The sequence below is a fragment of the Vulpes vulpes genome, chromosome 10 (genome assembly GCF_048418805.1).
Source record: "Vulpes vulpes isolate BD-2025 chromosome 10, VulVul3, whole genome shotgun sequence".
NCBI lineage: Eukaryota > Metazoa > Chordata > Mammalia > Carnivora > Canidae > Vulpes > Vulpes vulpes.
The window spans coordinates 77,576,644-77,593,250 of record NC_132789.1 but is presented as its reverse complement, the minus strand read 5'-3'; the positions used below and the strand labels follow the sequence as shown (position 1 = coordinate 77,593,250).

At 40.2% G+C, this 16,607-nt stretch overlaps 1 protein-coding gene across 19 annotated transcripts in view; it reads right to left on the bottom strand.

Annotated features, from left to right (window-relative positions):
* ANO4 (anoctamin 4) overlaps positions 1–16,607 on the bottom strand; it is a 402,861-nt gene that overhangs the window by 132,544 nt on the left and 253,710 nt on the right. For all 19 annotated transcript variants that reach the window (XR_011994944.1, XR_011994946.1, XR_011994947.1 and 16 more), the window contains 2 exons: positions 15,877–15,921; positions 6,160–6,291 (listed from right to left, as the gene is read on the bottom strand). Coding sequence is in view for 14 of the 19 variants with exons in the window: in XM_072724685.1 (XP_072580786.1) it covers positions 6,160–6,291; positions 15,877–15,921 (177 nt within the window). In the remaining 5 variants the exon portion in view is untranslated. The remainder of the gene's footprint in view (positions 1–6,159; positions 6,292–15,876; positions 15,922–16,607) is intronic.

Here is a 16,607-nt window from a genome sequence, read left to right as displayed (position 1 = left end):
CTAAGGTTTTTAAGCAGGATCAGGTGACATGATTAGATGTGCATTTTAAAAAGATCATTCCATATGCATTTGGGAGAATGGATTGGAGATGGGCAAGGACAGAACCAGGGAGACCTCGTACATCACGTCTGGTTTCAGAAGAGAGGTAATAATGATGGTGGAGATAGAGAAAATTTGTTAGATTACAGAGACACTTAGCTTGTAAAATTGTCAGCCGTTGGATATGTAGTGGATGCAGGAAGCAGAGGTGAAGCAGAGGTCTAGAACAGCTTCCTGACTCTGGTTTCAACAACTGTACACATATTAGTGCCATTTATTAGACTAGGGGTGATGGAAGTGGGCCACACTGGAGAAGAGGATGGATTGAATTTGGTCTCGGAGGAGTGTGCCTGAGCTAACTTCATAGCATCTACATTCTTTATTCACATGATTGTTCTCTTTTCATTTTTTATCTATTCACTTCTCATTTAACAAATCATCATTAAGCACCAACTATGGGATTCAAAAATGATGATACAGACATAGACTTTCAAGAACTTTATAGTCTATATGGTTCTACATTAAGAGCTATAATAGAAAATAGAAGTATTATCAGGATACAGAAAAATGCACCTCACCAAGAATTTACTTCTAAAACCTAGAAGTCTTTCCTCTTTTATCGAATATTAGTTGACCATAAAGTTCAGGGTCCACTTCTGGGTTCTTTATTCTGTTCCATTGATCTATGTGTCTGTTTTGTGCCAGTACCACACTGTCTTGATGACCACAGCTTTGTAGTACAACCTGAAATCTGGCATTGTGATGCCCCCAGCTATGGTTTTCTTTTTTAAAAATCCCCTGGCTATTCGGGGTCTTTTCTGATTCCACACAAATCTTAAAATAATTTGTTCTAACTCTCTGAAGAAAGACCATGGTATTTTTATAGGGATTGCATTAAACATGTAAATTGCCCTGGGTAACATTGACATTTTCAAAATATTAATTCTGCCAATACATGAGCATGGAATATTTTTCCATCTCTTTGTGTCTTCCTCAATTTCTTTCAGAAGGAAAGAATATCCATTGGGAGAAAGACAGTCTCTTCAATAAATGGTGCTGGGAAAATTGGACATCCACATGCAGAAGAATGAAACTAGACCACTCTCTTGCACCATACACAAAGATAAACTCAAAATGGATGAGAGATCTAAATGTGAGACAAGATTCCATCAAAATCCTAGAGGAGAACACAGGCAACACCCTTTTTGAACTCAGCCACAGTAACTTCTTGCAAGATACATCCACAAAGGCAAAAGAAACAAAAGCAAAAATGAACTATTGGGACTTCATCAAGATAAGAAGCTTTTGCACAGCAAAGGATACAGTCAACAAAACTAAAAGACAACCTACAGAATGGGAGAAGATATTTGCAAATGATGTATCAGATAAAGGGCTAGTTTCCAAAATCTATAAAGAACTTATTAAACTCAACAGCAAAGAAACAAACAATCCAATCATGAAATGGGCAAAAGACATGAAGAGAAATCTCACAGAGGAAGACATAGACATGGCCAACATGCACATGAGAAAATGCTCTGCATTACTTGCCATCAGGGAAATACAAATCAAAACCACAATGAGATACCACCTCACACCAGTGAGAATGGGGAAAATTAACAAGGCAGGAAACCACAAATGTTGGAGAGGATGCGGAGAAAAGGGAACCCTCTTACACTGTTGGTGGGAATGTGAACTGGTGCAGCCACTCTGGAAAACTGTGTGGAGATTCCTCAAAGAGTTAAAAATAGACCTGCCCTACGACCTAGCAATTGCACTGTTGGGGATTTACCCCAAAGATTCAGATGCAATGAAACGCTGGGACACCTGCACCCCGATGTTTCTATCAGCAATGTCCACAATAGCCAAACTGTGGAAGGAGCCTCGGTGTCCATCGAAAGATGAATGGATAAAGAAGATGTGGTTTATATATACAATGGAATATTACTCAGCCATTAGAAATGACAAATACCCACCATTTGCTTCAACGTGGATGGAACTGAAGGGTATTATGCTGAGTGAAGTAAGTCAATTGGAGAAGGACAAACAGTGTATGTTCTCATTCATTTGGGGAATATAAATAATAGTGAAAGGGAATATAAGGGAAGGGAGAAGAAATGTGTGGGAAATATCAGGAAGGGAGACAGAACATAAAGACTCCTAACTCTGGGAAACGAGCTGGGGGTGGTGGAAGGGGAGGAGGGCAGGGGGTGGGGTGAATGGGTGATGGGCACTGAGGGGGACACTTGACGGTATGAGCACTGGGTGTTATTCTGTATGCTGGTAAATTGAACACCAATAAAAAATTAATATTAAAAATAATAATAAAAAATAAAAAAATCATCAAGCCCAGAAAAAAAAAATTAAACCTAGAAGTGATATAACCTGTCTCCTGGTTCTATCCTCACCCAACTCCTATCCATTCTCCTGAGTGCATCATTCTGAGTGAATACAGAATGATGTTTTCGAAATGCATTATCTAAGGTTGGAAGCCTTGGGAGGTTTTCTGAAGAAAACACCCCTGATAAAACCTGAAAGAAGGGAATCTAAGGGAAAAAGTACACCAAGTAGAAGGAAGATGCGCAACAGAAGGTAGGGGGCACCATGAGTTAAGAAGGTGCAAGTAGTTCATTGTGGATCACGTGCTCAACAGAGAATGGAAGCAGGATTTAGTGAGTCAGCTTAGGAGTCTGGGCTTTATCCTGAGATCAAAGTATTTTTAAGACTTCTTTTCCACTTTGATCATTATTTATTAGACTCCTAATTTTTTCTCTCTCTTTTTCTGCTACATTCATGTACACACACATGCACACACACACACACACACACACACACAAATCTATTATTCTCATTTATTCCTGGACAAACACAATATCAAATATTCTGCAAAATCAAGAAGTCACATGGGATTTTGGACTGCATTCGGAAAACCAGGAAGTCATATTATGAGCCTTAGAGCTCATTCATCAGCTACTTCTGATTACTTTAAACCCATTACTGTCACCTAAGGGAAGCATCCACCTGTAGGGAATTTTTTTTTTTCTGATTGTATCAATCATTTCCAACTAAACAGCCAGTACTCCTCGAGTCTCACTTTTACACATTCATTAAGGGGATTTTGTCTGCACAGCATGACAATTCTCAAAGAGAAAGAAATCCCCACTGTCCATGATGTTTAAGACCTGTGTTTAATTCTTCATCACCAGACTACATGATGGAACTCTTTAAACTACCCTCTTGATCCCACTGAGGCCTGATTCTTAGGTTTCTTTCCGTCCAACTATCCCTCTGCCTTTTTCCTCCTTCGTTCTCCTGTCTCAAAAGCTCATCTTCCACTGATCATCTCCTTTTGCAAACAATAATGCCAGGTTTTTTCACACCCTATGCCCGCCCATTCACAGAAAACCACTTTTAGTTCTTTAAACATCCCATTCTGTTTCATGCCCCTCTCTCTGTCTCTCTGTGTCTCTGTCTGTCTGTATGTCTCTCTACACACACACACACACACACACACACACACACACACAGCACAGAACCTAATGTTGGGCTTGATCTCATGACCCCAAGATCATGACCTGAGCCAAATCAAGAATGGGACGCTCAACTGACTGATCCAACCAGGTGCCCCATATCCATATACTTTTATACATATATTACTCTCTCTTGAGATATGGTTCTCCCATTACCTATCTGGACAAGTGTTATCCTTCAAGACCCATATCAAGCATTTTTTTGTGTGTGTGTTCAACTCTTAGTTTTTAGAGCCTCCATCCAAATCTGTAGTATGGAGCACTCTTTAAGTCACACCCATCATACTGTGTACAATTATTTAGTGGTCTTCTGTCTTTACTAGCTAGGCTGGGGCAAAGATTGTTTATTATTTGTCTTATATCCTCTGCACCTAGAGTGCCTGGCAAGAAGTTGACATCAAATCAGTGACTGTCAGATGAATTGATTATTCATTGAACCAATGCCCAAACATATTTAAAAAAAAAGGCCTCTCAAATTTGTGATAGAAAGGGCCAAGTAGGGATGCCTGGGTGGCTTAGTGGTTGAGCGTCAGCCTTTGGCTCAGGGCATGATCCTAGCATCCTGGAATCGAGTCCCAGGCTCCTCACAGGGAGCCTGTTTCTCCCTCTGCCTAGGTCTCTGTGTCTGTGTGTCTTTCATGAATAAATAAATAAAATCGTAAAAAAAAGAAAAAAGAAATGGCCGAAAACATCTGTGAGCCTATAAGCTATACAGTCCTTCTTTTATTATATATTTTAGAATACTTATAAAGTATAAAGGGTTTCATTCCTTAGGGATTCTGATGCATACCCAGGTGCTTCTGCCTTTGGGAAACTTGCTACAAATTTTTTTCTAAGGCAAGAAAGAACATCAGGAAATGTAACCAGCATGAAGATGACCTTCCTCTTCTATTTACCTATATCCCTTTGAAGTAAAGCAAAACCCCAGGCACATACCCTATGTTTCATTGATTCTTCTGGCTACCTACTTATGAGCCATCTACTTAACCATTCATGATTCTATCCATCCAAAAACTGTAAGATGCTCCCTCACTGTTATGGTATTCTTTTAGACAGGTAAGAAGCAAAGGGAAAATTTTGCATATAAATCAGATTCTACTCCAGAAGAATTTAAAGCATACAATCACTTGCCTAAGAAACTTCAAGATGAACAACACAGGCATAGCAAAGGTTTAAGCTAAGAGCAGGAACATGTCAGCTCTCATTTATCTTTTTACCATAAAAAAAAACACCCATAGGTCTTATCTTTGAGTTAACATGAAATCCTTTTCATTTTTTAGTTCCTGTGGAGAATTTAACTAGGTTTTTGAGGTCAGGCTGTGAGTTTCATGTCTTTTTCACTGACTCTTTTAAACGCTCACATAATGTGGCTGGGTTGGCATCAATCTGACATGTGGAGGTCCAGAGTTTGGCTATTTTAGAGGCTTACAAAGTTGTTTCCCTTGTATTATATATTATATGTATAATATAGAACATCTATTCTTTAATTTTTCTTTTCTCCTTTATCCTCTAGAAGTCCAAAGACATTGACTGATTTTCTGTTGCTGGAACATGCCCCCAATCATACATACCCTGCCACCTGATAAGTGCTTTTTGGTTTATTTCTTTTTCTCAAAGTTCGCAACTTATTTTTTTCAAAAAAAAAATGTTACCCTCCCCTTGGGTTGGACTCCCCTTGAGTAAGTCATTTCCTCCCCTTGAGTAAGTCATTTTGCTGTGTGTCTATGGCTAGAACAGGGAGAGCCAGGAATTTGGGTAAGTCATTTCCTCCCCTTGAGTAAGTCATTTTGCTGTATCTATGGATAGAACAGGGAGAGCCAGGAATTCAGAAAGTCTGGCTGAGAGTGAGGCTGTGTCAAACTTATTTGCCTTTTGAGAGGCTGTTTTTGCCTAGTTTTTTACAGTTTTTGGCATGCTTCCCTCTCCTACTACTGACACCACTATTCCAATTCTTGTCTTCTCAGAAGTTTCAGTCAGTTTCCTATCACTTTTGCAATTCCTCAAAGGCTCAATTACTTAGCCAACCATCCCCCCCGCACCAACCCCCCGCCACATGTCAAAAGTGACAAATTACTATCCAGAGCCTGAAAGAAGAGCCAGCAACTGGGCTACTGAGGGATGTGGCTTCTCCTGGGGGCAACCTGGTAAGTTGCTCAAGAAAGGGAACTGAGAAGTGTGTGGAGACTGGTGAAAACAAACAAAAGACCCCTCTTTTCAATGGGGCCATGGGTAGGCCAGTTTCCCTGTCTGCTGGTTGGAAATGGTGAGCCTGCAGGGGCTCGGAGCATGGGGACTGGCAGAGATGCAAAACGGAAAGAGCCTGGGTCTCTGGATCACCATGGAGAAGGTCATTCACCCAACACACACATGGATGCATGTTCTACTGTGTCAAGCCACGAAGACATGGGAATGGTCTGTTAGAACGGTCGGCTTACCCTAATACAGAAGGGACATGAACACTCACAGGACTTTCAGGGAAGAAAGGCACTAAGCTGTTCCTTCCACATGCCAAGGACTCAAAGGTGTGCAGGAGAAGGCTCTATCACAGCTGCATGTCCTTAGTAAGACAAGGGTTTTCACATGAAACACTCACTGGTGGATCCTTTGCTGGCTGAAAGGGGCAGTGTAGCAGTCATTCTCCTCCAGGTCTGGCAGTGTCTCCTTGTCCAGCCTCATGGGCTTCTTAGGTAACCATCTCCGAAACCTGCTTATTTGTTTATCGATCCTGTGGTACATGAAAGGCAAGACCAAAGGGTACAATATGTTAGCAATGCCCCAAAACACAGGCAGAAGTCTCTACAGAGCCATAATCACAACACCACACACACTAGACACTCTCACTTTATTCATGAAAGAGAACCTCAACTCCAGTGTTTTTTCAAATTTCGTCATGGGACTTCAATATTATTGTCTGTGAAACAATGGCTAAGAGTTACATGTTTACCCACATGTCAATAAACAACCATGGCTGGAAGTCTCTGGAAAGGAGGTGGATAGCCTCTTAAGCAAAGCAACAGAGACCTCATCTTCTTACATTCTGCAGGTTCTAGAAACTCATTTTGTATTTGGAAAATTTCCCCATCTTTTCTTGGTTAGGAAAGTGCTCTAGCTGTAGTTAACTTTCAGCAGGGCAGCTGACAGCACATCCCAGTGGGTTGACTGTGTGCAGAGAGCGTGATGTCATGATTTTCTTCCTGCCTCTCACATCTTCCCTGAACTGCCTCTCAGTAGACAGCAGCCTGTTTGGCTTTCATTCTGTCTTTCAAGCAGATTCCATTTCAAGCAGGTTCTCAAGGTATGGGGGCACGGTGACACATGTGTCACTCTGGCCAGGGCACGCAATGATGCCAAATCACAGAAAACAACAGTGTCGTAAGGGCGGTTTACAAGCCACAGTTTTCCCCCTTCCCATGCCCTCTGACTTCTGCTGATGAAAACATCTGGCTTATAAGTGACCAGACTGTCATTCATTCACAGAAAACTACTAGAAGGAACAAAATCCACAGCACACTTGAAAACAACTATGCTACTTCAGATGTCTATACCACTGAAGAAATATCTTCCAAGAGCATATATCAAGTAGCATCTCTGTGAGGCAGAATGAACAGGTACCATACTCATTTTACACATCACAAAAGAGACTCACAGTGGGTAGGTATCCAGCACTAATTACTCAGCCAGTGAATAAAGCTAGGAACAGAATGTAGGTTTTGGACTCTTGATTTTAGGGATCACCCCAAAGTAATTGATACTGGAAATCTTCACTTAAGCACTACTGAGTGGATGGGTTTCTCTAATGAAGAAAATATCTAAATAGGTGGCCCAGGTGGCTCAGTGGTTTAGCGTCACCTTTGGCCCAGGGCGTGATCCTGGAGACCTGGGATGGAGTCCCATGTCGGGCTCCCTGTGTGCAGCCTGCTTCTCCCTCTGCTTATCTGTCTCTCTCTCACTGTCTACCATCAATCAATCAATCAATCAATCTTAAAAAAACAAATGCCTATAAGTCTATTAATTAAAAACATACGGAATTTGGGCATGATTTTTTTCCAATTCAAAAAATATTTAACTGTAATTTATCCTTTTCAATGAAACTCCCAGGTGAAGGAATTGCTTTTTTATATAACCAATCAGCTCCAAGATGAAAAATAATGGTTAACTCTTTTACCATTTCTTTTATCCTCTGTAGGATTCCAGTTTCATCACAACCCCCTTTTGCCAGTGGTGGCTAGCCTTTTTTCAGAGTCCCTGAAATTTCAAATTGGAAAGAATCTTACAACTTCTCTAGACCCTTCCTTTCAAAGACAACTAATACCTACTACATATACACACACAGAAATAAAGATTCTATTCAAGGTCATGTGCCCAGAAGAGAATAGTACATTGGAAGGGCCCAAAGCCCCAGGAAGAGGAAACAGTTCCCATCTTCTCCATTTTTTTCCTTCTGGTCCTCTCCTCCCTCACCACTCTCTTTGAAGATACTCTCTTTAAAGTATAGTGACATAATGCGCACCAGAGACACAGTATGACATAGTGATTGAGAACATGGGGTTGAAGTATCTGGACTCAAATCCTGACTGTAAATATTAGCAGTGTGACCTTGGGCAAGTTATCCAACTTTCCTGTGCCTTAATTTCCTTATCTATAAAGTGGGCATGATAATGATACTCAATTCATAGGGTTGTGGTGATTCATCAATATGTACCTAAAATCTCCAGAAAGGTGTCTGGTGTACACTAAGTACTGGCTATTACAATCTCTTTTTCCACAAAAAATAAGAATTTGAGCAACCAGCTTGCCTCTTAACACTTTTGTCTTTCTCTTCAATTCAAAGTTAATTGTGCTTCACCAGCATCTATAACTTGTCCAAGTTCAATGATTTAGTCCTTAAATGGACTCATACATTACACGTCCTAGGCTAAGCTGGTGGCCTTCCCCATAACTGTTAGCTTTATTTCATCTGATTACCTTTAAACTTGTTCAGGAAAGAGGACATTGGCCCAGAGGCTTTTCATAATAGAGCTTTTACCTCCCACACATCTCCAGTCTGCAGCACTAATCAGATTACATTTTGCAAGGTTCACATTCTTATAGGATCTGGGCTCTGCATGCAATGACTATGAATTAAATCCAGCCGGGTACATTGCTCAGCATGGATAAAAACAAATAAAGCTGTGAAAAATCAGGCATAAATACTCTATGGGAATGAAATGGCAGCTTTCAGTAACAGCTTGTAGCACCACCATTTAAATGAAATGTGGGGATGGTGAAAAGAGAGTGGAACAGGGTAATGAAAATGATTCATTGAAAAATGAGGAGGGACCAGAAGTAGAAGGAAGATAGTGGAGGATCCTAAAAGAAGCTGGGATACATAATTGGAGTGCCTATGTCCTGGCTCTGTTGCCTACCAGCTGTGTGACCTTCCATGAATCACTCACCTTTTTAAGCATTATTTTAAAATGGGCTAATCATCATCATCACCAACTTACTACCTTGCAGGTTGTTAGGAAGCTTACAAAAGATGATGTGCATGAAATGCTTTGGAGAAGCTGCCAGGCAAATAGAGTGTTATTAGCAACTTCTTGAGGACCAAGATAGGCTACTATAAAAGTGACAGAAAGTAGAGGAACTGGGATTTTAAAAGAGTCAGGTGGAAGAAAGATATTCAAAAGATATCTTAAAACAAAACTCCTTAGACACTGGCTGGGGGTAGGAGTGTGTGAATTAGTCTTCAGTGGGGTAGCCTGAGCAAAAGAAGGATGACAAAACGTGGATGGCACAGGTTCTACTACACATGCTGGTCCACGCTGTGTGTTCTTTAAAATGACAGAAACACTAAATGTACTCAGCGGTTTGTGCCCTCCTCTGGTTGGCAGACTAGCTCCTGAAAGAGGTGGCGCTCTAATCAATGGAACCTGTGAATATGTCACGTGACATGGCAAGAGGGACTTTGAAGACCTTTAGAATGGGAGAGCATCCTGGATCAATCAGGTAGACCCAACCCAATCATATGAGCCATTTAAAAGAGAACTTTGCTTAGCATAATACCCTCTAGCTAAGTGAAGTAAGCCAGAGAACGACAAATATCATTTCACTTGTATGTGGAATTTAAGAAACAAAACAGATGGACATAGGGGAAGGGAAGGAAAAATAAAATAAGACAAAATCAGAGAGGGAGACAAACCATAAAACTCTAGGAAACAAACTGAGGGTCACTGGAGGGGAGAGGGTAGGGGGATGGGGTAACTGGGTAATGGACATTAAGGAGGGCACTTGATATAAGGAGCTCTGGGTGTTGTACAAGACCCAAGTCGGGTTTCTGATTCTGCCGTTTCTTAGATACTACATGTTGCTGGTGATTTGGGCAATAATACCTTAGCTATATCATCTAAACAAACATGAGTTAATAAAGAGCTTTCGTTTTCACAATATAATGGATAACCATTCTTATAGAATGATGGACTCTGAAGTTGAAGAAGGTTCAAAACTTAGTTGCACATCTCTCTAGTGATGAGTGCACCATGCTGGGCAAGCAACTAAACCTCTCTGAGTGAATGCACCTGTTTCATGAGTCAGTGCTGGGGATGGCACAGGATAACAAATATCAAGTATTTGGTCAATGCCTTAGATGTACAAAATGCCTAGTTCAGTGGTGGTATCTAGGATGAAGAAGATGAGGATGATAAACTTTTACGCAGTGTTGTCAATGGGAATTCAAGAGATAAGATTTTCACTTGTATATTGAGGTCCATGCTTCCGTCTTTCATCTAATAAACTTCCCTAAATAGGCAATCCTGAAATTCTCTAAGATATAGGAGTTAAGGAACCAACTAACTAGAAAGTATTCAATTTGTTGCTTAAGTATAGGAGTTGGGCTTTACTTAATAAAGTCACTACTAACAGGGAAAAGCAAAGAGAAAATGTAGACTTCATGATTTAATATTGATTTTGGTTGGACACATTTGCTCTGTTTCTGCTATTTACTGAGTAAGAGCCCTCTTATAGACTACAAAGGTAAACTAATAAAGAGATCGATCGGATCAGAGATTGAACGGATCGATCGATCATCCGTTGGGCATTTTTGGCCTTAACTTGTCAAGCTAATATCTGGACTAAAAGGTGGGTATTTTCATAGAAAGTTGCTATTACAGTAAGTTCAGGGTTCCCCTCCAAATTCTGGTTCATGGCAGGTCAGGTCCCGAGTAGCTGGAAAGAGTTGGCAGCACAGCATGAGCCAACGGCACAGATGGCCACCTCTGGTGTACTGTGCTTTCCAAGGTGTGCCTTGCAAATGTGCTTTGGGAAGTCTGCTTGAACCTCTTTGGCCCTTAGTCCCTTGGCTGTAAAGAGGAGACTGTCCTACCCACCTTAGGAGTGGTGGTGATTAAAGAAAAGACCACATGCCAAAGGATTTCACTCCTCACCCACTAACCCATCGGTAGGCCTACCTACCTACCTACCTACTGTGTGCAGAGCCCCAACTTGGAAGCTGTAGGTATACCCCGAAGAAGACAAAGGCCTTTCCCTCGACCTGCTAACAACCCAGGAGGGAGTTTGTACTAATGACAACTTAATTAGGCTAAATTAAATGAAGCAGGCTACTTCAGAGATACTTGCTTTTCCCCAGACCAGAATATTATAATAGCATCACGTTTCAAATAGATTACATTTTTTTAGGAATGATATACCTAGAGGGAACCTACAGATACACTTTTCTTTGTTTAATGGAGGCACCACACAGAGCCCTCATTGCAATAAATGAAGCCCTCCTGGACTGATAACAGACAACAGGAGCCTTGGATTTCTTTTTCCTCTTCTGAAGCCAAGTCTCCTATATTTATAGCCTCTCCTTGGATAGGAGTTAGGATTCTTTTAGGTCACAAGGCTACTAACTGGGACAAACCTAAATATCTTATAGTCAAGTCCAAAGGCTTTGGGACATTTACATATATTAATTTTTAAAAGTAGGATGGAAAATACAAGTCATTTTGCCATTTGTATACTCAACTGATAAGACTGCAACTGCACTGAATGTATAATGTAGTAGGGGCAGCAGTCATTCTGCCAAATGGCTGCAAAGGATAACATCAGGCAAGTGCGTATTGGGGAGCAGATGGAAAAGGAATGAGTGATGAGACTTCAGCTACAAGCCACCTACAATGATCAAATTTCTTCCTTTGCAATCACATCTTCTACATACTGTATTTGCAGTATTTGGTGAAGGCAAAAAAAAAAAAAAAAGCCACCTACAATAATCACATTTGTTTCTTTGCAATCACATCTTCTACAGACTATTTGCAATATTTGGTGAAGGGGGAAAAAAAGCAGGCAGAAGACAGATGATAAATTCCCTTTCTTTACAGGATAGGCAATTTATAAAGCCTATTAAGTCTGCCCAAAGAATCAAAGAAGCATTTAAAAGACCAAGCACATGATGAAATAGCCTTTACTCAAAGAATGTATGTCTGAACTACATAACTGTGCTTTATGGGAGTCAGCTGATTTTTCAAAATAAAGATATCTGTTAAAAGACGCTGTATCTCCCTGTCTGCTCAGAAACCTTATATATCATTTCCCTCAGCATTAAAAGAGATAAGTTTGTTTCAGGGATGCTTTTATGAAGTAATTAAATTATCATGTATGTGGGTGAAACTAAAAGCTAAATTAAATATCCATATTTAGTATGACATGAGAAGTTTAGAATACTGGAGTCAATGTTTTATCACTGGTATATAACCAGGATAGCAAGATGTAGACGTTCCCTTCAACTGGGCATGTCAGAGCTGGCTACAAAAAGATACTCTCCATTGTCTAAATCTGTTCTGAGGCGAAACCAGAGTTAAGATAGATACCAACATTTCTGACAAACTGCACTTTATTTTTTTTTTTTATTTTTTTTTCAAACTGCACTTTAAACATTACACCAGACATCAGGCTTCACTAAGGCACATGACTACAGGGATGTGGTAAGCAATGAAGCTTATCTTAGGAGGCATTCCGAATCCATGTGTCAGACTAACACAGTGAGTTAGGATTTCTTTTCCCTTCACCTTGAGTCTTCCAATGCCTAAATTCTTTTCTGGTTATGATTTATTTATTTTTAAAGATTGTATTTATTCATGAGAGACAGAAAGAGAGGCAGAGACTCAGGCAGAGGGAGAAGCAGGCTCCATGCAGGGGAGCTTGATGTCGGACTCGATCCCAGGACCCTGGGATCACACCCTGAGCCAAATGCAGATGCTCAGCCACTGAGCCCCCCAGACACCCTTCTAGTTATGATTTATGCACTTGAAGTAGCACCAACTTTTTCAGGACAAAGATTACTGCTTAGTAACTTGTTCTTGTTTCCCAGACTCTTACTCACTCAAAACCTCTCCCCTGCACACATGGAGACTATGTGATTGGTCACTTGTCAGAGTCTCTTTTCTTTCCCTCATCTTGGCTACTGTTCTTAAGCCTGTCCTCTCTCTATTTTCCTCTATCTCAAAATTTATCAAGGTAGTAATGAACCCTCACTGCCTCTGATTCATCAGGACCTTGTCCATTCTCCACCAGCTGTAATTTGGTTTTTATCACCTTCCTCTCCATGGTCATCATTATCAAAATGTAGTCCCAGATCAGCCACACTAGCATCACTTGGGAACTTGATAGAGCTGGAAATTATTGCACCTAACCTCAGAAACTCTGGGGAGGGGCCAGATAATCTGAGTACTGAGTACTGAAGATAGTCCTGATGTCCACTCAAGTTTGAGAACCACGTCTCACAGAGACTGCTATCATGGCAGTTATCACTAACTTCTAAATATTAAAAATCAGGGCAGCCCAGGTGGCTCAGCAGTTTAGTGCTGTCTCCCACCCAGGGTGTGATCCTGGAGACCTGGGATCAAGTCCCACGTCAGGCTCCCTGTATGGAGCCTGCTTCTCCCACTGCCTGTGTCTCTGCCTCTCTCTGTGTGTATCTCTCATGAATCAATAAATAAAATCTTAAAAAAATAAATATTAAAAATCAATTCTCATGTCTCAATTTCCATCAGAAGGTGAAGAACACCCATTCTTATGGCCCTGGTCCCTTTGACACTGTCCTCCCTTAGGTCTCCTCCTTCTTAAAATACTCTTTTTTTATCTTCCTTCCATCTCTTTCTGCCTTCTTAACATTAGTCTTTACAAGGAATTGCCGCTGGCCTTCTTTCTGCACTTTACATCCTTTGCTGGGGAATTCCATCCACTCCTCTGGCTCAACTCATGACTTCTACACTTCTGACTCCTAAATTGGATTCTCTCGCTTTACTTCCAGTTTCAATTGCTTTGCCATCATTTCCAGAGGTCTTCAGGACATCTATGTGTCAAGGACCTATTGTGAGTTACCATACAGAATTATTAAAGCAAAAATCATCATTATTCTCACCTATAACTGTACCTCTGCTGGATATCCATTCTCCTTTTACCTACAACATTTTCCCAGTCCCTTAGATATGGGAACCTCTTTCTTTCCCCAATCTCTCAATTTCCAAATACTTGCTAAGTTCTTTTGCCTATAATTTCACAGTCTTTCTCATTCACTTTACCTTTTTTGCTCTGTTGACTATTTTTTGTCTATCCAGGGCACAGAACTATAATCTGAACATTCTTTGGAGTAAAAGCTGAAGAGACAGAAATATTAGGCTTATTTTAAGGAAGAACTTCCTAAAAGTTAGGTGCCCACAGTTGCATCCAGAAATTCCCTATCTCCACAGAAGTTCAAACATGGGCTGACTGACCATATAGTAGAGGCTCAAGTATCTGCTGAATGGTTGGACTTGATGACATTTGTTATCCAATCCAACCTTGAGATTTATGGTTCCTTTTGTCACCATTTTCTATTAAGCCCTCATTGCTCACCCCTCCCCCATAGTGAGAGAAAATGTTTCAGTTCCAAGTCTGTGTCTAACACTTTAGGGAGACCTGATTTTTCTATGCTTTCTTTTGTGACCTCCTTTTTCTTCACTCAAAATCTTCTTACATGTGTAGAGATTCAGTTTTCCATTAACCCCACCTGCTATGTGCTAGGTGCTAGAAATAGAGAATTGGACAAGCCATCTTTGCCTTCATGTACCATCCAGGTAGAGAGATGGACATCTACATCATAGAAGATAGCACAGGTCCAACCTTGTGTCTTAATAAGCCCTCCAGGTTATCCTGATGCTGGTTAAAGCTTAGAACTATTGAGGACTACTGATATTGGCTAATGTGTTACATCAGGGCTTTATAGAAGGTCATTATGTGACAAGGAACTAATCTAAACCATGTTCAATCCAAATGCCATGGCTACTGTCTAAGCAAAGTACTGCTAGTAAGGATATTGTACAGTATTAGTTTCTTTGGATGTCAATTCTTATTCATACTTTATTGAGTGCACATGCATTTGAGCAAACCCACTAGACTCTATCAGTTACTCTTATATTTATCATTCTGCATAGCACATAAACAGAGTAAGCTTGAATCTTAACTCAGAACTGAACAACAGGATTTTCAGAGAAATGCAATGGTCTCCAAGTTTAACCATCAACCCAGCTGAGAGGGTGAATGATCACATAAGACCAATTAAAATTTTGAAATTAGATTTCCAGTCATCACAACAGAATCAAATTAAAGGACATCATTGATGCTTCCCCTTTCTCCCTGACTTCTCAGAAAATGAGAAACAAACTTTAGGAGGATACATAGTACATTAAAGGCAATCTTTAGCCAGTAGAATTTTGGATACATGGGGGAGATTAAAAAAAAAGAAATTAGTAAGGGCTTCTAAGTCAGGTAATACATCTGCATACTTCATTAACAAAATGTTACTAACATAGGAGAGCACCACCCATAGGGAACTAAAGAGCTATCAGCTTTTTGATATGCTTATCATCTGTCTGCACTTCAAAAATTCAAGTTACTTATGGTGGAGGGTGGGATTTGTATGGAAAAAATAACATTCAAACCAAAAATGTGCTGAACAGCTGGTTTTGGTGTGTTTTGTTGTTGTTGTTGTTTTTGTTTTGTAATTCATCTAATAGAATGGGCTAAAAACAAAAAAATATGGTCCCAACACACCTGCAGATAAATTCTGTCCCTCCAAGTGTAGAGAAGTCACAGGGAAAATTCTGAGAGAAACATTTCTATCTTTGTTTTTTTCTTTTCAGGCTAACCTGAAACAGCTGTTTTTGGATCGTGCATGGCAGCCAGTTTTGTCATGGGACGAAGGCCCATCCTCCCCAGCTTATAGTCCTTGTCATTGGTGGAACATACAAGCCAACATATCAAACACATCATGACAGAGCATGCTACTAACCTGCTCATGAACTTGTACCGGCGGGGCAGGTAATAGATTTTTCTCCTGGAAGAACAGCAAAAATGAAGCCAGTCGAGAAGAAAACCCATCGTCAGTTACAGTTTGAACTAGCAAGGAAGGAAAGGAGATTGAAGATAGAAGCCTGTAAGAGGTGAAGAAGAAAAAACTAAAAAGAGATTAACAGTGAGAAATGTAGTGGGATTACAGGCATGCATTTTTGAGTCATGAAATCTTATGAAATACTTTCCATTGATATTTCTTCCTCTCATTATCATAATTTTATATGGTTGCTCCTCGCCTACACAGCCTGTGCAGAGCAAAGATTTAGAGCAATTGGCATTCATATGAATTTAACAGAGGTCAGCTTTTTTTCAAGGAATGAAGAAATGGATTGCCAGCCTGCTGGCAACATGCACAACTTAACAGGCATTATATTAACTAATATTTATACAGCACTTTAAGTTTACAGAACACTTGTCTCATTTGATATAGGCAGGGTAATATAAAAAAGATGTATTTTATAACCAGTATGGGAAGAACACTAATCAACATCAACATCTTGCTGCAAATAACCACACTGGGAATACTGCCTAACCACTGGCTCTGATTATAGGTGAATTAAAGAGGTAAAACAAAGAACCTTGAAAAGAACTTTTAAAAGTGAGACTTGTTAAGTAAGGATGTGTTGTACTTCTGTCTGACTAAATTTTTTTAAAGCATCACAGATTAAA